This window comes from Anolis sagrei, chromosome 1 (assembly GCF_037176765.1).
Source record: "Anolis sagrei isolate rAnoSag1 chromosome 1, rAnoSag1.mat, whole genome shotgun sequence".
Taxonomy (NCBI): domain Eukaryota; kingdom Metazoa; phylum Chordata; class Lepidosauria; order Squamata; family Dactyloidae; genus Anolis; species Anolis sagrei.
Window position 1 is genome coordinate 107,263,828 of NC_090021.1, and position 22,736 is coordinate 107,286,563.

General features: G+C 41.3%; 1 protein-coding gene across 3 annotated transcripts in view; it reads left to right on the forward strand.

Annotated features, from left to right (window-relative positions):
- Window positions 1-8,572: 8,572 nt before the first annotated feature.
- CEP162 (centrosomal protein 162) overlaps window positions 8,573-22,736 on the forward strand; it is a 52,228-nt gene continuing 38,064 nt past the window's right edge. The window contains exons 1-6 of one of the 3 annotated variants that reach the window (XM_060752980.2): window positions 8,573-8,761; window positions 12,665-12,757; window positions 16,690-16,813; window positions 18,430-18,543; window positions 20,213-20,365; window positions 22,224-22,373. In XM_060752980.2, coding sequence (XP_060608963.2) covers window positions 12,698-12,757; window positions 16,690-16,813; window positions 18,430-18,543; window positions 20,213-20,365; window positions 22,224-22,373 — 601 coding nt within the window. In that variant the 5' untranslated portion in view covers window positions 8,573-8,761; window positions 12,665-12,697. The remainder of the gene's footprint in view (window positions 8,762-12,664; window positions 12,758-16,689; window positions 16,814-18,429; window positions 18,544-20,212; window positions 20,366-22,223; window positions 22,374-22,736) is intronic. The other 2 variants (XM_060752981.2, XM_060752982.2) reach the window with 2 other exon arrangements.

Here is a 22,736-nt window from a genome sequence, read left to right on the forward strand (position 1 = left end):
ACTGCCTTTTCAGTTCGGGTTGGGTATGCCTCTACCCACCCGGTGTAGGTGTCTACAAAAACAAGCAAATATTTGTAGCCCTTTTGCGGGGGCATCTCAGTAAAATCAGTCAAAATTGCCTCGAATGGGACGTTGCCTATGTGTTGAATTCCTGGTGGCTTTAAGGGTCCTTCTCGAGGATTATTTTTGGCGCATGTCCAGCATCTGTGTGCTGCTGCTGCTGTCAGGCTATGGAGTCCATCAATGTACATTTGCCGTTCTAGCAGCTTAGCTAAGGCTGTCTTACCCAGGTGTGTGTTGGAGTGCATATGTCGGACTATGTGCCACGCCATATCCTTAGGGACATAAACGCGGTTATCTGGCATCACAATGACCTCTCCCTTCCATTTTCCTTTCTCCCCCAAAGCCCAATTCTCCTCTTCCTTTGTGTATGTAAACTTTTCTAATGGGGGATCTCCTAGTATCGTCACAGCCAACAGGTGCTGTTCATGGTGGGGGTGCTTAGCTGCCTCTCTTGCGGCCAAATCAGCTAATCTATTACCCTGTGTCACTGGGTCTTCTCCCCTTTGGTGTCCTTTGCAATGCATTACAGCCACTTTGTCCGGGTCCCAGACCGCCTCCAGGAGGGCCACAATCTCAGCTGCATTTTTAACGCCCTTTCCAGCCGACGTAAGGAGTCCCCGCTCCTTGTACAAAGCTCCATGGGCATGGAGTGTAGTAAAGGCGTACTTTGAGTCCGTGTAGACATTGACCCGTTTTCCCTTTGCCAACTGCAGTGCTCTGGTGAGGGCTATCAATTCAGCCCGTTGAGCGGAGGTTCCCGGAGGGAGCGACTCTGCTTCCAGAATCTCTCCCCCCCCCTGTACCACCGCATATCCTGCACGCCTCTCACCGTTCTCCATGAAGCTACTGCCATCTGTGAACAGGGTCATGTCTGCCTTGGACATTGGTACGTCTTTTAAGTCAGGTCGGCTGGAATATACCTGTTCCATCACCTGAATGCACTGGTGGACTGTTTCCTCTCCCGGGGCAGGCAACAAGGTGGCCGGATTTAAGGTGGCACAAGTTTCTAGGGTCACCATCGGGTTATCACACAACACCCCCTCATATTTTGTCAGTCTTTCATTTGTGAGCCAGCGCGGTCCCTTGGTGTCTAACAACGCCTTTACATGGTGTGGTACTTTGACGGCCAGTGGCTGTCCTATGGTCAACTTACTTGTTTCTTTTATCAAATCTACTGCTGCTGCCACTGCACGAAGACAGGGCGGCATTCCCTGTGCTACCGTGTCTAACTGTTTTGACAGATAAGCCACTGGTCTCTGCCATGATCCTAATGTCTGGGTAAGCACCCCTATAGCCACTCCTTCCTTTTCAGACACGAACAAGTCGAACGGTTTTTCCAAGTCTGGGAGCCCGAGCGCCGGAGATGACATCAAGGCTTTTTTTAGGGCCTCAAAAGCCTCCTGACACTCTTTAGTCCATTCAAAAGGGTCTTCTCTATTTCCTCGGGTAGCTCGGTACAGAGGTTTAGCCAACGCAGCGTACCCAGGAATCCAATGTCTACAGTATCCTGTTGCACCCAAAAACTCTCTCACCTGTCTCCTAGTGGACGGTGTAGGAATTGCACAAATTACTTCCTTTCTTTCTGTTCCCAAAGACCTATGTCCTTCAGTTATTTCAAATCCCAGGTATTTTACAGTCTTTTGACACAGCTGGGCCTTTTTCTTTGATACCTTGTAGCCTTTTTCCTCCAATGTTTCTAACATCTGCAAGGTGTAATGCCTGCATCCTTCTTGCGTCTTGCAAGCTATCAGTAAATCATCTACATACTGGAGCCAGATTCCTTCAGATTCAGGGATCTTGAACTCCTCTAAGTCCTTAGCGAGCGCCTGGCCGAAAATGGTCGGGCTATTTTGCCAGCCCTGAGGAAGGCGCGTCCACATAAATTGAGTCTTTTGGCCCGCTTGCTGGGTATCCCATTGGAAAGCAAAGATGGGTTGGGAGACTGGAGCTAACCTGATGCAAAAGAACGCATCTTTCAAGTCCAAAACTGTAAACCATGCCGTCCACGAAGGGATTAGGCTCATCATAATGTAGGGATTTGGTACTACTGGGGTGAGGAGCACCGTGGCTTGGTTGACTGCCCTAAGATCCTGCACCGGGCGGTACTCATTCTTAGTTCCTGGCTTCTTTATCGGTAACAGGGGTGTGTTCCATGGTGAACTACAGGGCACAATAATTCCGTGTTCTAACAACCTGTCAATGTGAACTTGTATCCCTGCAGAAGCTTCCCGACTCACTGGGTACTGTGGTCTTTTGACTGGGACTGCTCCTTTCTTCACCTCTACTACCACTGGGGGCACATATTTAGCCAGTCCTGGAGGATTGTCTTCTGCCCACACCAAAGGAGTTTGCTCCCAGGGCCATTCAACTTTTGGCTGCGGGGTAGACTTCTCCTGTTGTGCTAAGTATATCCTCCATTCCTCTTCCATGGGTATTGTCAATTCCATTTGGCCATCGTCTAAAAATTGGATTTGTGCTCTTAATTTTGACAAAATGTCTCTTCCTAATAATGACACTGGGCAATCAGGGTGATATAGTAATTTATGACTCACATAATGGCCTGCCAGATTACATGTCCGTTCCTGTAGAAAAGGGCATTTCTGAATTTTTCCTGACAGCCCCACCACTTTGGTGACTTCGGCGCTGGTAGGACCAATAAGTTTGTTCACCACTGATCGTTCTGCCCCAGTGTCTACTAAAAAGTCAACTTGCTGGTCCCCTACTTCTATAGTGACCATCGGCTCCCCAGGGTCCAGCAAAACGAGAGCCTGGTCGGTTCATTCCTCTTCCTCCGCATCCTCCCATTCTTCTTCTGCTATTGCAGCCACTACTGCTTCCCTCTTCTGGTGCGGAGTATAACCTCCACGGCCTCTTCCACGTCCTCTTCCTCTTCCTCTGCCTCGTCCTTCGCCTCCTTCCTCTCCAGACACCTTCTCTGTACATTCCCCCTTCCAGTGACCATACTTCTTGCATCTGGCACACTGATTCCATCCTAACTTCTTTCGCTCTCCTCCTTTTCCCCTTCCTTTTCCTCTCGATCCTCCTGTCTCTCCATCCATCATGGTCAACAATACTTTATATCCTTCTTTACGATCTCTCTTCTTCTTCTCTTCCTCTTTCTGATCTCTGGCCATATACACCTGCTCTGCTATGGCTAGGAGTTCATTCATATTTTTTCCTATGAATCCCGGTTGTTTTTGAATTTTTCTTCGGATATCATCTGCTGCCTGGCTGATGAAAGACTGCTGCAGTGCCCTTCTCCCATTGTCATCTTCTAAATTATATGGGCTGTATTTCCTATATGCCTCTTCTAGTCTCTCCAAAAATGCTGAGGGAGATTCACTCTTCTCCTGTCTGACCCCTTGGATCTTTTGGATGTTAGCTGGCCTTTGTGGTCCCCTTTTAACAGCATCTACCAGGATCCCCTGATAGGTCGTTAGGGTCGTCCTATCGTTGGCAACGTTGGCCTTCCAACCCGGATCCTTTCCAACGGGGAAGCGCTCTGCCCCCCAAGCAACCGCATCCCGACCCGCTGGCGGCTGATTTTGGGCCAGTAACGTAGCTTGATTGATCACTTGCCTTCTCTCCTCTGTGGTAAACAAGACCTGGAGGAGCTGTTGGCAATCTCGCCACGTTGGATTATGGGTAGCTATAATAGTTTCTAATAAAGTCGCCATTGCTTGGGGTTGCTCGGAGTAGGGAGGTGTAGAACTCTTCCAATTTAGCAAGTCACTGCTGGTAAATGGGACCACCTGATATAATTGATAAGGCTGGTCATTTTGATCCAATACACTAACTTCCCTTATTGGAAATTCCCTCGCCGTTGTGCTATCTGCCGGACCTTCCACAGGGGAGAGCTCAGCTTGCCTGCTTCTAGTAACGGCTGGGCTTGCATCACTAGGTTCTCGGGCGGGACGTCGCACCGTTTGTGTGGTGGTGTCCGCAACCCTTAATTCATCCCGGAGGTTTCGGAAGGGATTGGTTTCACTGTATGGAGGCTGTAGAACTATGGACACCGGGCTGTCATATGATGGAGGCGGTGTTATTGCCCGTTCCTGGTTAACTGGTCTCTGGGCGCCTTGAACTGCTGCTAGTGGGGGCGCATTGGGAATTACTGGCAATGGTAATGTCCGTCCCTGATCCATGGGCCCCTGGGCGCCTTGAGCCGCTGCTAGCGGGGGCTCGTTGGGAGTTGCATATCGCGGCCCCCGGTAACTGCATCCCTCCACCGGCTCTTCTTCCTGGGCAAAGACTTTAACCTTGACTTTCTTTTCTTTTTTCCTTATCATCATACACTGTACTTCTTTACACTTCCGGACCCAATCAGGATTTTGGGTCACCACGTTGTCCCAGGCATCAATATAAATATATTGATCCGGATGATAGTTAGCACAAAATTTCTCTACCTGCCTAATCTTCTTTAGGTCCCATGACCCCTCTGCAGGCCACCCAAAAGGAAAGGTGGGCCATTCTCCTGTGCACAGATTCCTTAATCTGTAGTCCTTAAAATCTCCTGGATCTCCCTGACTCGATGCAGCTACAAACTTGTCAAAGTTGTCTAGCATACACTGAAGTGGAGACACTGCCTTTGAGTTCCTCCCACCCATGGCCTCTAGTGGGGAGCAAACCTTGACCTAGACGCCCGGACACTCGACGGCACGTTTTAGGAACTGCAAGGTCTGCCCCGTCCTCCCACTACCCCACGGGATACTTAGTGGTCCCCCTTTCCCCCAGCGCTGGTGTGTGTGTTACCTAGTGTCTTACTTGACCACTTATACTTGCCGGGTCTCTGTAGACGTTGGAACAACCTTCGCCCCCGGACTTTCCTCCTTTTGGATCCTTCTTATCACTCCTCCACTCCCAGTTGATTTCTTGAGAACCCGAAGAGTTGCGATTTACCTTGATCAAGCAGCACTGACAGAAGAGGGGAGTGTCGCAGCCGGATATTAGTCGGGGGCCCCCTTTGGTCTCGGCTCACGGCAATCGCCTCTCGCGCCCCTGATGCTGATCAAAAATCGTCTTGCCAACAAGATCCATCTCCCCCGACTCTGGTCCGTCTGAATCAAATCTCGGTGGAACCTCCAAAATGAAGCAGGCTTTTTCTTTCTCTGAGCAATTGCTCAAAGGCTCAGCCAAAAATGCTCCGTTTCAGTTCAAATTGCGGACGCAGACGAGTCAGGAAAGACTGCCAACTGGGTTCAGCAAGAATATCAAAGTTTATTTAGCAGCTGCCAGAGGCTTTCGGACACAACAAATGGCGTCTCTGGGAAAGCCCACCAGCATCAAAGGGTAGTGTTCTTTTATACATCAAAAAGGGGTTCGGCTTTAAGAGCCGCCCCGAAGATTAAATCATTGGTTAAAAAAGCTGTCAATATTATAATTATATTAAGCAATTAGCTCATATATTTTTAAGTTTCGCTTCACAATAAGCAAGCCCCTTTTTTGGAAACATCTCAAGACGCTGACATGCAAAATACAGCTGAAAACATCTGCTGATCTTGGCAGGTTCCAACTTTAGCCTTGACCATTTCCTTTCTGCAAAGTTGGCAAGTCTCATGACCGATTTTTCACCCTTTCACAAAAAAACTTATCTTGCTCCCATATATGGTCAAGTCCATCCGTTCTCTTTTCTACATGCAATCCCCAGCAGCTTTAGTAATATTAAGGCTGTGCTTTTTTGCCTTTTCTATAGCTGTACCTTTCTGTATACCTACAGCTGTACCTTTCTGTTTACCTTTCTGCCTTACTGCAGATGTGATACGTAAGAAAAAGCCAGAATCAGAGTGCATCTTTTAAGCTCCAGAACACAACAGAATGAAAACAAAGAGACCCAAAATGATAAGTACAATGAATTGAATTAGTCGCTCTGTTGGATCTATGCTCTTCAATACGGCATCTGGATGAGCAAAAAGAAAGACAGTTCAGTTTCTGTACTTCGAAGAGGAGCCTGCTGTGGAATGAAAAACAAAGCCAAACTTTGGTTTCCCTTCTCCCACTGCTCAGCTCTAGCCTCAGGCTTCGGGCGACTGAGCCACAAATGTGCCAGAGGACCACCAGCTCAGTCTCCGCTGAACAAAGCAGAGACAGATGGAGCCATGCAGAGCAGCGACACTGAGGATCCATGCCAAGAAACACATTCAGCCTGACAGTCCTTCTAAGATATCTAGACTCCTTTTCCCCATGAAGGTGCCAGTAGAATTTCGGTTTATTTCAGCATTCAAGAACAACAAAAATTTATGCTCAGATCCCACTATTTTCATTTCAAATAAAGCTTATGCAACTATGCAAAGTATATCAGAGCCCTTGGCTGTATTCCTAAATACACTTGCTATGGAATAAAAAGTTAAAAAAAATGTAGGATTGTATTATTTGGGTGCATCCACGTTGTAGAATTGATGCAGTTTGACACCACTTTAAACTGCCATGGCACAGTGCTATGGAATTCTGGGAGTTGTAGTTTTACAAGGCTGTTAATCTTCTCTTCCCGAAAGTGCTGGCGACTCACCAAAATACAAATCCCAGGATTCTATATAACTGAACCATGGTGGTTAAAGGGGTATTAAACTACATTAACGCAACAGAGCAGATACATCCTTGGTTATCTGCACAAGCAGCTAGAAGCTGCTTTAACATCTCTGCATATCCAAATTAAAAGATGAAAAACAAATCCAAACCTATTACTATAATCTAGGTTATTTGTTTCACACCCAGTTTCAGTGTAGGGTTTTTACGACAACAAAAATCAGAACAATACCTTGATTGGATTGCTACACACACACACACACACACACACACACAACAAACCAGGCAATTATTTGCTTCTCCAGAAATTTTCTTCCAATGTATATGATCCAAGGGGCCCTTCCACACAGCCCTATATGCCAGAATATCAAGGCAGAAAATCCCACATTATCTTACAATGGGCCCAGATAACCCAGTTGAAAGCAGATATAGTGGGATTTTCTGGCCTAATATTCTGGGATATAGGGCTGTATGGAAGGGCCCAAAATGTGTGTTACCTGGGAAGGTGTAAAGAGTCCAAAGGCCTGACTACTGTTAGATTGTTCTCTATCAAACAGATTCTGTTGTGAATAAAATTCCTTTTCTGATTATCAGATTTTGATATTGATGAGAGATAAAGCACTAGAGAAAGTAGAGGAAGACTGGAAACATTTGATTGACTTTTTGATTTGGCAGCTGTAGGTTTGAGTAAAAACTGGATTTGGTGAAGAAGTGTATGATGTTCATGCTATAAAAGGAGATATAATCATTGTATGATTTCCATTTTTAACCTCTAAAAAGGAAGTCGGAAGCCACTTTCTTAGGCCCCTTCCATACAGCTGAATAAAATCCCACATTTTCTGCTTTATGGCAATATATGGCAGTGTGGACTCAGATAACCCAGTTCAGATAACCCAGTGTGGGATTTTCTGCCTTGATATTCTGGGTTATATTGTTGTGTGGAAGGGCCCTTCGTTTTAATGGATGCATTTATACTTTGGAAATACTGCAGTATTGAGCTGCATGCCTAAAATAGAGTGCATGTACACTGTAAAATTAATGCAGTTTGACCCCACTTTGGGCCCTTCCATACAGCCTTATATCCCAGAATATTAAAGCGGGAAATCCCACATTATCTGAGTGTGGACTTGGGACCCTTCCACACAGCCCTATATCCCAGAATGTCAAGGTGGAAAATCCCACAATATCTGCTTTGAACTGGGTTATCTGAGTCCACACTGTTAATGTGTGATTTCCTGCCTTGATATTCTGGGATATAGGGCTGTGTGGAAGGGTCCTCAGATAACCCAGTTCAAAGCAGATATTGTGGGATTTTCCACTTTGATATTCTGGGATATAGGGCTGTGTGGAAGGGCCCTTGAATTGCCATGGCCCAATACAGAATCATGGGAACTGTGTTTAAACAAGGCCTTTAGTCTTCAGTGCCAAAGAGAACTGGTGCCTTATCAAACTACAGATAAGCCCCAGGATTTCGTCGCATTGAGCCATGGCAATTAACGTGCTGCAAACTGCATTAATTCTACAGTGTAGCTGCACTTTATTTTAGGCATGCAGTGGCCCTCTGAATCCACTGTTTGGCTCTAGGACCCTTCTCAGTCTCATCCCCCTTCCACACAACTGAATAAAATCCCACATTTTCTGCATTGAGCTGGAATATATGGCAGTGTGGACTCAGATAACCCAGTTCAAAGCAGATATTGTGGGATTTTCTGCCTTGATATTCTGGGTTATATGGCTGTGTGGAAGGGCCCTGAGTTACTACTAAAATACTATGCCCCATGCTCTTCCATATCATAAACTCTGCATATTAGAATGGTAATTAAAAGCCTTCCTCCAATGTTCCTCATGCAGACAATGCATGTTGATAGGTATTTATGTTTGACGCTTTCCCGCGCTGAGTCTCAAAATTAAGACCCCTCTTCATTTTGATTGGTTGAGAGCGTCGGGGGGCGGGGCGTGAGGGAAGGGCCTCTATATCACGTGACAGCAGGAAGCGAACGTGTTGTTGCGCTCCTCCGCCTACGCAGTCCCTCTCCAAGCTTTGACGGTGTGACGTCATGGGCCTCATATGGACCAGCCGCGCTACGGTGGCCGAGTGAGGTCTCTCCGTTTCCAAGGAAACCTGCGCGCTGACGCCTAAAGCGGCGGGAATCCCATTTACTCTCATTTTGCCTCGGTAGGTGAAACCTGGAGTGGGGCTGGTGGGCTTCCTAAAGCGAGTGCATTCCCTAATGTGGCTGCTCGGTCTGTGAGGTGCCCTTGCGGCCTCTCAGCCCTGCGGAAAAGTAGGTGGCTGGTGATATTTGTGGGCAAATCAATGGCTGGCCAAAGCGAGGTTGGGGAAGGCCATGGTGAATTGCTTTTGAAAGAAATGGCTTGATTCAGAGCAAGGGACTGAGAGGAGCAGCAGAAGGATGCGAATGCAGCAGCCCTGGGAGAATTATAACAACAGCAGCAACGTCAACATGTTTATATTCTACTTTCCTGAGTTTGGGACTCAAAAAGGACACACCATTTTTAAAAGAACAATTAAAAACATCCAAAAAAGCAAAACTAGATCCAACTTTTCATCGGGACTTTAAAAAACCATGCATTTCAAGTTATTATATTGCAGTATTAGTCAGAAAACACTTGCGGACACGCCAGAGCAACACTGTGCACAAATTATACACGCACACGCACTAGCTTGGGGACCCGGCAGTGCTTGGGTTATTAGAAGAAGGCATTATTTGTTTTTGGGTGTTAGGTAATATCACTTAGGTAATCCGTAACACTATTTATTAGAAAAACACCAGTCTTTGATTTGGTTTTGCAAGAATGCTCCCATTAGAAATTGTGAACTGTGGGTGAACTGCAATACCCAAGATCGTGGGTCAATCACCCTCAGGACCCCTGCCTGTGTTCACAGTTGGACATGTGCCTGTGTGCCAAGTTTTGTCCAGATCCCTCGTTGGCTAGGTTCAGTGTTCTCGATGCGGGTGAACTACAATTCCCAGATTCCCAGGGCAATGACCCCAAAACCCTGCCAGTATGCACAGTTGGCCATGTTAAGTCTGTATGCGAAGTTTGGTCCAGATCCATCATTGGATGGGTTTAATGCGCTCTGGATAAAGGTGAACTATAATGCCCAGATTCCCAGGGCAATCACCCCCAACCTTGTATTGTCGAAGGCTTTCATGGCCGGAATCACTGGGTTGTTGTAGGTTTTTTCGGGCTATATGGCCATGTTCTAGATGCATTCTCTCCTGACGTTTCGCCTTCATCTATGGCAAGTATCCTCAGAGGTAGTGAGGTCTGTTGGAACTAGGAAAAAAGGTTTATATATCTGTGGAATTACCAGGATGGGACAAAGGACTCTTGTCTGCTGGAGCGAGGTGTGAATGTTTCAACTGACCACCTTGATTAGCATTTGATGGCCTGGAAGTGCCTGGGGCAATCTTTTGTTGAGAGGTGATTAGATGTCCCAGATTGTTCCTCTCTGTTGTTTTGCTGTTGTAATTTTAGAGTTTTTTAATACTGGTAGCCAGATTTTGTTCATTTTCACGATTTCCTCCTTTCTGTTTAAATTGCCTACATGCTTGTGGATTTCAATGGCTTCTCTGTGTAGTCTGACATGGTGGCTGTGAGAGTGGTCCAGCATTTCTGTGTTCTCAAATAATATGCTGTGTCCAGGTTGGTTCATCAGGTGCTCTGCTATGGCTGACTTCTCTGGTTGAAGTAGTCTGCAGTGCCTTTGATTCGTGTTTGGGCGCTGCGTTTGGTGGTCCCTATGTATACTTGTCCACAGCTGCCAGTGTGCAAGTTGTCCATGTTGAGTCTGTGTGCAAAGTTTGCTCCAGATCTGTCATTGGCTGGGTTCAGTGCCCTCTGGATAAGGGTGAACTACAACTCCCAGAGCCAAGATTAATCACCCCCAAACCCCGTCTGTATGCACAGTAGGCCATGTTGGGTGTGTGTGCCACGTTTGGTTCAGATCCGAAGTCGGCTGGGTTCCGTGCTCTGAATCAGGGTGAACTACAACTCCCTAGTTCTAGGTCAATCACCCCCAACCCCACCTGTATGCACAGTTGGCTGTGTTGGGTCTGTGTGCCAAGTTTGGTGCAGATCTGATGTCAGCTGGGTACAGTGCTTTCTGGATAAGGGTCAACTACAACTCCCTAATTACAATATTTTAACAATTTTGATCTGAATAAAAGCTCTCTGGGACTGGCACCCCCTAGCCAGTTCTTAGAAAACGTTCTTTAAAAGCTTGCCTGGATAAAAAGGTTCTGGCATGACACCGGAAGGACAGCAGGGAGTGGGGCATTGTGACTTCCTTATGGCAGAGTCATTGGGCAGCCACCTAAAAAGAAGGCCCTCTCTCCTGTCTTCCCCAACTATACTTGTGATGGTAGTGGAACTGAGAGTATGACTTGCCCAGGATCACCCAGGTTGACAAAGTCATCGTTCAACATTCAAGCCACTACGATGTCTCTTAGCATCTTATGGCCCTCTAAAGGATGGTGCAGTTTGCAATTCATCTATATCAAGTTTCCCATACTTATCTTTGAAATTCATTACCAAAGTATGTCGATTACTAGCTTTAAAAAAAAAATGAAACATTTCATGATATGTAGATTGATCAAGAGCTGTTAGTCAGGATAGTTAATAGATTCCAGAAATGTTAGATGTCATGGGGAAAGGACAGGAGATGACCCCGAAGTCCAATACATTTGGTAATAGGTTCTGATTGCCAGTGTTAGAAACAAAATGCTTGACTTGTTGGTTTGATCTGATCAATTAAGACAATTCTTATAACCTGTATTTCCCAATAATAAATCTATATGCAGGTCTGCTTAGGACCAGACCCACCCATTTAAAAGACTTGATCTTACTGATTTCAGTCAGACTGCAAGGTTCAGGGTTTTAGCTCAAAATAGAAGTACAACTTTATAGATTTTCTGTCAAATGTGCATCTGGTATTTGCACCAGGCATACAGACATATTATGATCAAAGTTCAATGTAACCTTTTTTAAAAGCAAAAAACAAACTAGAGTTTTCTTGTCTACATTTGTATATATTGTCAGTAAAGGAATACAACAGTATTTTACGTACTAAAAGGCAGATTGGATTACGTGTCATGAGAGGTGACGTATAATCTTCTTACCATGTTTTCTGAGACTTTTTCCATGAGCTTACATAACAATATCTTATTTAATTCAGTTCTTTGCACTATTTCCTGTTGCTGTATAATGTGCTATCAGTATCTTGTGTCAGTTCCAGATGAACAAGAGGACATGGACATTGTTCTTGGTAATAAGTTGCAAAAAATGGTTTGTAGAATGTTTTGTATAGGCATTTGTCAGATTAAAAGTGTTTTAAAATATATTGTAGACTGATATGGGGAATCATTCATTTACTTTTTATTAATATAGCACACTTTAAAAGTAGTTTTAGCTATATCTATCCATTTGTATTAGCTGAGGAACAGACTGAGAAATATGTGTGTCAATACATCTACATATGTAGTAATAAAAGCTGCTGTAACTCAGTAGTATGCAGTATTTTCACGATTTACATATATGTGCAAAAACATATTGGAAAGTATGAGGTACATATCCAAACAAATATTGTAAAATATGATACGAATCTAAAAATTATTTCCATGGTGTTGATTGAAGTGGGTGGCTTCTTAACTACTCCCTTTTTGCCATCAACATATATGTTCACAAAATAATTTAAACAAAATGCATGTTTGCATCCTAAGGAATTTACAATCTAGAGCATTTATTTTAAAGGTGTGGATCTGGCTATAACTGCTTCAGAAATTGAAAAGAAGGGCATAACATGGACTTTATTCAAGCCTTCGTGAAGGCTGAATATTCTAAATCTCACTTTAAACGTTGAAATCTTCAGTAAGTAAGCAAAATGGCTATCCATAGTCCAGACTCTCTCTTGCTCTCTCTTTGTCACTATCTCTCTAGTGTTTCAGAAGCTTTGTGTTGAACAATGTATTCAAAAAGTGTATTAGAGAGTAACGACTAGAAAAATCACATAATAATTACTTGCTTTTCCTTTAATGTTTTCTTGTTATTTTAGTAATTTAGAAGTTTTCAGACCCAGTGACTGACCATGGCCCACAGATTTTCAAAAGAAGACTTAGATGAACAGTTTGAACAATTTTTGAAAGAGGTAAATTGTGTTTTTATTGTGTGTGGAGGCAGTCCCCAAGTTACAAGTTCTGTAGGTTTGTTCTTAAGTTCAATTTGTATGTAAGTTGAAACAGGTTAATTTTTAAAGTGTAACTCCAGCTATATATATAAGCTTTGGGTAGCACAGAGAAGAGCTAACACCCTTGTGGTGTTTGTTTTGTTGTCTGTGCCCCTTGTTCAGAAGATTTCACCTCACTTTCTGTCCGTGTCATAATTGGATTTTGAAGAAAATGGCTTGTTGTGGAAACAAGGATTGGTGTGAAAGCTTCAGTGCAGACCTTATTCCCCCATGATAACTCTTTCAGGAGTGGACTTCTTTTCCGAGGGGTAGATTTTCCTCACTTTCTGTTGTCTCACTCCTGTTCTTAACTGTGAGTCGTTTGTAAGTCAGATGTTTGCAACTTGGGGACTGCCTGTATATTGCTTTATGTCTAAATGGAAAAGTCAGTGTCTATATAATGGGCCAAATAAGGGTCCCATCATTTCTTCAAGTGTTCTGCAGATATTTCCATGAAATATTAATGTTTCATGGAGATTAATGCAGCTAGGCTTTGTGAAAGAGTATAAATTTTCCAGTTTACATTTTATGTTCTACTGTAAAGCACATACAGTGGTGATGACATAGTGTTTCATCCTCACCACATCATTGTTGGACATGGCTCAGAAATTCTTAATGGTGCACATCATTAATGAAAGAAGCAGATTTAATTAATATAGCATATTGGTTTTAACGTGTTTTATTGTATGTAGTATTATTAATGTACCGATAAGAAGCAATTTTGCTTGAATATATATCTGACTATAGTCAACCGTTGTTGTTTTTTTTTTTTGGTGATGTTTTTGCAAAGCCATATATAGTTCCCTTGTTCGTCAAACCAGCACTGAAAAGATACAGTTAAGAAGACACAGCGATTCTTTTCATTTTCAGTATTTTTATGGTAGTGATCAGACAATTGATATATCAGGGGCCTGTAATGGCAATTTTTCTATGAGTGTTTCCTTTCCCAGCTGTTACTTTACTATTTGAAGTTGACAAGATGGCTGGATATAGAAGATTTCCAGATCTCAGGCTCGGCATCTGGGGAGGTTTCAGTTTCCTCAATTACAATACTCTGAGGACCGTAAGCATCATCCAGGTCCCACTTGCCGAACAGAGATGCAGTTAGTTACAAAAGAAATAGCAAGTGAGAACAGAACTTGCATCAAACACCTGTCAGTAGCTCCCAGCCCAGTTGTTTTGGGGCATTGGTGTTGCATTAATATTTGTAGTCTGCCTTAAAAATAGAACTTAACTTTGACTGTTATTTATATGCTATGCATTAAACTTATATTAAAAATGTAACTCAGTTTTCTCTAGGTAGTACAATAGCTTGAAAGAGTAAAATATACAATATATGGTTATTTTGTCTACCACTTGTTTAAGCGCTGCTTCATAGGTTCTGTTTCAACAGAAAGTCTAGGAAAAGTAAGCAATGTGCATGTAGCTTTTTATGAGTTGTCTCAGACATAAAGCCGTAGTCTACACAGCCTAGTATAGCTTTGACTCCAAACCATGACTTTGTTTCCAGATTTCTGGGCAACCCATGGTTTATGCAACTTTACAGGAATAGCATTATATGTGAATAGTATTCCAGACAGCCACCGGATAGAGAAATAAAATGTTTTGTCCATTTTGTTTGAATATATCTAGCAAGACTTAACATCAGGTTGTGGTTTAAGATGTTGACAATTCATCAACATTATTTCAGATTACAATTTAAAGTGCTGACACTTCATAAACCATAGTTCGTTAATGTTAATTATTTGGATAACATAACAAAGTATGGTTTTGAAAATGATAATATATCAGTTTGAGTATATAACAGTATAGATTTACATATTTCACTATTTTCAGCTTCCTGCTCATATGTATGATGAGCTACATAGTTATTTCCTATATGGAAGTTGTTTCAGGGTATGAAAAATGAATGCGTATTCTGTGTATGCCTTCAAACACTCGTCATTTTATGTCAGCTTCATGAATATAATGCGCTTTTCTTAGGGAAGGAAAACTCAGAGATATTTTTTCCAGCTCCGTCCCCAGAAATATAGCTTACAGCAACTGGTATTTATCGGTGGTCTCCTATCCAATCAGCTTCCATGATTGAATGGGATTTGGTGGCTTTAGAGCAGGCATCCTCAAACTGCGGCCTTCCAGCTGTTTGGGCCTCCAACTCCCAGAAGCCCTAACGAGCTTGTTCAATTGTCAGGAATTCTGGGAGTTGAAGGCCCAAACAGCTGGAGGGCCACAGTTTGAGGATGCCTGCTTTAGAGTGTTTAGACCTTGAATATTTCATTGGATCTTAACATATGGATTTAGATAGAACTTGTACGACAAAGCTGTCAGCTGTCCTACAGACAGTTCCACAAAATCTGTGGTATTTTCTGTGTGTGTGTTCGCGCCTTCAAGTCATTTCTGGTGACCCTTTATTTTATTTCAAAAGCATTTCATAAATAAGTATAAAACTGATAAAATAGAGGGAGCGCAAGTGGCTAAGTAATTTTAGACCGAAAACAGGCAACAATGACCTCAAGTCTTTCTCTATGCGTGAGGCAATGGACAAGCATACAGATGTGGAATTATTTGTTCTGCTATACGGTTGCACAAGGTGGAGGATTCTTGTAGATAGTGCCATTTTTGCCATGTTGCATGTTTCTCTTCCCACTCCACTTCTGAGTCTGTTCAGGGTTGCCCATTCTTGGTTTGCCCCTGGTGACCCTAAGGCAAACCTATAACGGGGTTTTCTCTCCTGTTACAATTGCTCTGCTACCTATTTATCCAAAGTGTATTCTTAATTAATCCACATGAACAACTGATTGTAAGTTTGATTTAATAACTTGTATGCCTTTGTTTATTTTAAAGAGGTGGGAGGTGGGAGGAAGGTTTCTGTTTGGAGCTTGACTTTTGGTAGGTCCCTAGAAGTTAAAAATCTAAGGATTAACTTTATCAGTATGCTGTTGAGGTAATAATGGCAATTATCATACAGTGGTCTAGTTGGGTAGGTTTGAATAACATTATTTGTTCATCTCATCCTTAGAATGTACATCCATTTGTATTATGTTTATTGACAAGAGTACCTTCTTTGGGGAAAACTTTACCAGGTCACATTCTCCAGTCATTTTAGACATGGAGGGCTTTTTGAAAAGGACCTCTCCTGGACTACATTTCTGTAGTGAAGAAAGCCAATAAAATATTCCTTCTCTAGACCCTTGAAGGACCCTTGTAAAAACAACTTTTAAAATGAGGGGTGGCAACTCACAGACCCAGTTGCTCATCCTGTTAAGTTTGTACGAATGAAATACATTTCATCCCCATTACTACTTCCCTCCAGAATAGTGCTATCTATTTGTTCCGTAGAATAATAAACTTTATTTGCATCCCATTCCTCTTCCCTAGGGGACTCAAAGCGGCTTAAAGCAAGGCAAAACAATACAAAATAATAATAAGCACATAATACATTAAAATCAAGACAAATGATAAATAGAACAGAAAATAACAAGAGACATAGAACACAAAATATATTAAATATAACTCAAAACATAAACCATAAATTAAAATAATTTTAGAAGAGTTCAAGATTTCCTTCTGAGTTGCTGAAAATGGCAGTAATGAAGATTAAACATGGTCATAAAAGAATATTTGGTCAAAAAAGAAAGAAACAGATTAGAATATGAAATAAATGTCGCATTTTGTCTCAAAGGTGTACTGGTATATTGGGAAAGACTTGTTGCTGTTGAGTTTTAAGTGCATGCTTGATTCTTCTTTGGGGTTATTTAGGCTTTAATATATTTAACATTGACTGGATTGTGTACTTTTTGAAGGGAGCAAATAAAAAATAACTAACAGAATGAGTGATTCTGCTTCTGATGTAGTCTCTTTCAGATGATTCATTGGGAAATGAACCAAAGAAAATATCCAGTATTCCCGAAGCTATTGGGCCAACTAAGAAGAAACAGCCCTTGCCATGGTGGATATCTGAGGATGATTCGGATGATGGTAATGAATTTCATTCTGTTCCACTGTCTTTGTTTTGTATGGCCACAAGATGTCAGTCAAAGCCTTTCACGTTTACAGCAGCTTTTTCTAAACCAGTAGAATGACAGCAGCCTATACTATTAACAAAAGGTTAGTAGAAAAAAGCCATGTTCAGTTTTGCAAATGTTGTTCTTAAAATACAAATTATTTGATTTACATAGTCATTGGGAACTGAAATAGCATAGGATAGTATAAAAAATAGCGGAACACAATTTTTATGATTGCTTAGTTTGCTCTTTTACCTCATATGGCTGTAAGTTTGGAACAAGGGGCGTGAAGTTTTCCCAGATTATTAGAAAGTGAGTGTTATTACACACACATAACGATTTGAGGGCTTTAGTTGTGCAATGGCTGTCTTAGCTTCTTTTGACTTGATTTAGATGTGCTGCCGACGGGGTTATTTCTTTCATGCTAGGCTCTTTAATCCAAAAAGGAGTTAGGTGAGGGTAGATATTTATTACCTCCTGCTCTCCCTGCAATTCCCTATGCCACTCCCCAAACATTTGTGGAGAAAGTATTTTTTTTTGTGGAAACAGGACCGTAGAAGAAGAGAATATCTATTTAAACTGGCATGTTCTGCTCACCAATATGGTCAAGAAAAGCCCAGCAATGTGCTTTCTAGGTCTGTTCAGAGAGGATATTAACCAGGAAGATAAAGAAATCTGCCAATATAGCTTTTAGCAGCAAGAATTGTCAAAGCAAAATAATGGAAGGGAAAAAGAGAAATACTCAAAAGAGATTGGAGAGAAAAATTAATAGATTACATACAAATGACCAAGCTGTCTAATGGACTTGAGGTAAAATTAATGAAGACTGTATAAACAAATGGTGGTTGGCCTTTGCATATCTTGGAAAGAAGGCAAAAGCTGATTTCAAGGATGCTGCGAGGGGAACTGTTTAAGGAACTTATAGGGGTAGTTATTATAATGTATAGATATCATAGTGAGCAGGGATGGAAGTCCATGGTGGTGGGTTCACAGGTGTGGGGATGGAGGGAATGTATTGTCTATTGTGTTTGCTACTGTCTCTGTATGTTGCATGCTCTGTTTGTAAATATATGTCACTTCCTTTGTGTTTAAATAATAACATTTATTTTATTTATTTTTTAAAGAAAAATTAGCATGCTTCATTCTCTGCCAGGGGCAACATCTTTAAACAACTCTTGGTACAAATCTGCTAGTTTAAAGTACATTTTGATTTTGGAAGTGAATTATTAAATGGCAACTGAAGTAATCTCAAACTCTCACAGTTTAAATGAAAATAAGTCAAATCTATCACAATCAGGCTCTCAAAGAGACAGCCATGTTAGTCTGTTTTAGTACATCAAGGAAAGGGGATGCAGGAATCCAGTAGCATCTTTGAGATTAATTGATTTATTTTAGGATAAACTTCCATGAATATCAGGAAGTAGATGGTAATCCATGAAAATTCCCCACTAGCCCCATTTTCCTATGCCCACTGACAAAAGCTTTCCCCCCTCTTTCATTATTATTTTCAATGTCTTTGTTTTGTTTTGTTTTGCTTTTGGTCACTTCTGCAATTTTTCTTTATATTATATCCTTCTTTGATTTCCCAAGTTCCTAAGACAAACAAGTTTATCAAACAAAGTGATGAGAAGAAGCCTATAGGGGATAAAGATGAATTGACTGAAGATGGTGAAGAGAAGATCCCACTTTCACATAACCAGCCTGGTACTAGATTAAAACTCTTCTTTGTAGATATCAGTATAGTCTTAGTTGTACTGTGGTACAAGTCAAAATTGATTGCTTTCCATTTATAGTGCTTTTCCTTTGCTTGATAACATTTTTTCCTGCTCAAATAAAGATGGCTTTAATTAAGTGAGGTAGTACTAAAAGTAATTGGAGAACACACACTCCCTGAAGTGACTTGGTCAGAACAGATGGCTCTCCTTGCACAGACCAGGTCTCAGGTTCATTATGAGCATTGTCATGTGAAAAATGACTGTCTGAAACCAGTGCTCACTGCCAATAGAATATTTATTTATTTATTTATTTATTTATTTATTTATTTATTTATATCTAGACCTCTTTTCATGGTTACTCTTACTCAAGATGACCTACTCAGAATATATTTCTCATCTTGAGTAAAATGTGGACCATGGTTTGACTCACTGTCAAACAGCTTCTGTTTTTCCAAGGAATGAGGCAACCCTGCTCAGCAATAGACTTGAAAGAGATAGCTGTGTCAGCCCATTTTAATATAAAAGGACATAGAGGAAATCAGTTGCTTCTTTGAGGATAACTGGGAAGAAAATGTTTTTGGCACATCCCTGTTTGGACACAATCTGCTTAATCATATGTGAATCTGTTGAATTGGACTGTGTTTACAAATGTGTATACTAGACATTTTTTCTTTCTAGTTAGTTTCACAGATCCTACAAGATTCTTCTATGCCATTTTATACTATTTTTTTTACTATTTATTCTGTGTAACAGAATTCTCCTTTTAGTGCAGTACTTCATTAGGGACAGGAATGGCGCAACCCTAGCCTGGTCCTGTCTCTTCTGATACTGGCATGTTTTGGGGTGGGGGTGGGGGCATCATTTAGTATTGCATCTGAGCACAGCAAAATACAAATGTACATAGAGAATGGGGTATTGCGATGGCCTACTACAGTGCACTGGAAAATCACAGGCAGAGAATTCGTGTTATTGCTTTTCCCCTGCAGTATGTTTAATTGATTGTACAGATGGTTGTGTCACAATTTGTGTAATTTACAATGTTTGCTTTTTATGAGATTATAAAGTTTATAAAACCCTACCCTATATACAATCTCAGTGCTAGAGGTGGGAGATGTGAACTATGATTCTGTTTCTGGAATTTCTGTTGTCTTAGTATTGATTCTCTGGATCTTTTGTAGTTAGGACTAGGATTTACATTTAAACCTTTGCATTCTGATTCCAGTCACTTAAAAATCTTTTAAGATCTGGAAATGTTTTACAGAAATCATCATTGGTCTATTCATGCTTGAGTGGTAATATGCAGTGAAATATATAGCATAGCAGGCCAATTAAATATTTTTAATATTGTCCATTTTCACAGTTAAATTTCACTACAAATAGTACTTTTATTTTTACTTTGACCCATTGAATTCCTTTTCAAATCAACTTAACATGCAAAATACTAATTGAAAGATGTGAAATAAAGAATATGTTGTGTATTTTTTCCCAAGCAAGGGTAGTCATGATTTTTAAAGGAGTTAGCTTATTATGTGTGATGTAGTTAAACCAGCAGTGCGAGAATAAAGATATACTGAGTCATTCTTGAGTTTGATAAAATTATTACTTTTCTTTTTTTTTACCCCTAACCCTCTTGTAAACACTTGTTGTTTTGTGTGTAGTTAGAGTAGTTAGTCCTAAACCCTTTTCAAGTGAATCTTGCAGCAAGGCATTGGCTAAATACAAAATGTTGGAAAAATCACTAAAAGCAAAGAAAAGTGTGTGCTTAAACAAAGAAGAATTGGCTGTTTCTGACAAACTTCAACATGCTGAGGGTAACAAATCTACTTTGGTTTCTTCATGAGACTGTTTTGATCTGAGGTTTTTCAACGTTCACAGACACAAATTATTTCTACTAAATGAACTTTGTTGGTTTTTACTACCATGATATAGAACAGGCATGAGTAAACCCAGGCCGGGTGGCGGGGGCAGATGCGGCCCCTTGGGCTCTTTTCTCGCACCATCCTCTTTCTCACTATCCTTCCTTCCGTTGCTCTTTCTTTCCTCTTCCCTCCCTGCTTTCCTTGCCTCCCTCCTTCTCTCCGCCCCCCCTTCCTTCTCTTCCATGCTTTCATCCTTCCTTCCCTCTTTCCTCCTTCCTTCCCCCTTTTTTCCTTCTTCCTTCCTTTCTTCCTTTCTTCCATTTTGTCTTTCCTTCCTTCTCTCTTTCCTTCCTCACCTCCCTCCCTCCATTCCCTTCCTTCCATCCTTCTCTTTCTACCTTTCTTCCCCCCTTTCTTCCTTGCTTCTCTTTTTCCTTCCTCCTTTCCTCCTGAGGGATTTTTAGCTGGGGGAAGAGAAGGTAGAGAGGGAACATGAGAACCATGTTTCAAGAGTTAAAAGGGTGTCCTATTGAGGAGGTGGTGGGGGGAGGGGGGCTGATTTTCTGCTGCTCTAGAGACGAGGGCATAAGGGAGCAGCGGTTTCACATGGCAGGGAAAGAAATTCGACTAAAAATATTAGGAAAAACTTCCTGAGATTAAGAACTGTTGGAGATTGGCATAGGCTGTCTCAGTGTATGGTGGAATCTCCATCTCTGGAGACTATTCTGCTGAGGCTTTCTATAAGGAGTGCTTTGATTGTGCCTTCTTAGATTGCAGGGGGTTTAACTGGATGGTCCTTGGAGATCTCTTCCAGCTCTATGATTCTATATCAGGAGTATGGGGTCTAATGGATACACTTTTTCTCTCCCATCCACTATCCTATCCAGACCAAGGCAAACCCTTTTGGGATCCAAACATTTCTCATCTTTTCTTCACTTTCTGCCTACAAAACAGGAGAGGAAGAGGATGAAAGGGCAGGGAGGAGACTTAGGGAGAACCCCCTTCTTCCTGGCCTGCCATTCGGCCCCCAAGTTAGAAAGTTTGCCCATGCCTGATTTAGAATCAAAATACCATTGTTTGGGCTTAGTTATGTAATTAGGACTATTTCTTCTTTTTCATTATACCAACTATGCTACTTATTAATCTTTCAACCATTTTATTAATAATGATAATAATAATAATCATGTTTATTTGTTATCGGCCTCTCCTCATGGCTCGAGGTGTGACACATCACAGTTAAAACACATCACCATAAAATACATATAATAAAATGCATGTATTAAAACACATTTGTATAAAATACAAATATTAAAATATGTAGTACAAAGATTAAAATTCAATGATGATTGAATGCAAATTTAAAATTTGTGGTTTAAAGTTGACTGGGTAGGCCTGCCGCTATAAAACCTAGGATATCTAGCTCTCTGATTATGAATATTTTAGCTTTCATATTAAGGATATCTAATTATCAATCAACAAATGAGAGCTTTCAGTAACTTGAGTGTATGTCATATTTACCATCAATCTGAAAAGTGGTTGCCAGGTTCCTTTACAGGTGTACAGGAGAACTTGGCATTTTCAAGGAAAGATTAGCTTCTTCAGATGCATTTAAGGGGTCTTGATTTCTTTGTTATGCTGAATCCCCTCATGTGGCATTTTCTGAGCCCAGGAATATATAAACCATTATTGATAGTGAAGTACTCTTATGGTTCCTGTGTCATTTCATCTGTCTATCATCTATTTCTGTTAGTATGTGCTGAATATAGTTTTTGGTAACAATACTTTATTTCTTATTCTTCTGTGTTTTTAGGAAAGCATGGAGCAAGTGGCAGTTTTCTGAAGTCGCGAAGGCTTTCTCATTCTATTGTGGAAGTGGATGAAGATCATGTGGAAGGCATTCAGCCAGGTCAACCTAGTGGTGTTTCAGCCTCTTTAAGCAGAGATAGCCTAGAAACTAATGGTAAAAGTTCCTGAAAAAGATCCTTCAACCCACTATATTTTTCCTTACATGGCATGATTAAGTTACAAAGATTGAGAATGACTGATTTTTTTTTTTTAAAAAAAGAAAAACACAGTGATTATAACAGTCATTTTTCCTGTTCGCTCCATTACAAAATTCTCTCAGCCCATCTGTTTTTTCTAATCATATGTATTTTAGTTTGCATACTATGCAGAACATCTTTCTTGTTAGTTCCGGTCAAGGGAATGACTATGAGCTTTTGCTGACGTGAAGTCTTTTATTGAAGTCTTCCACTGAGATAAATGGAAATAGAAGACATATACAAAAGATGTATCTGTGCATCTTATTGCTCATTAATCTTTG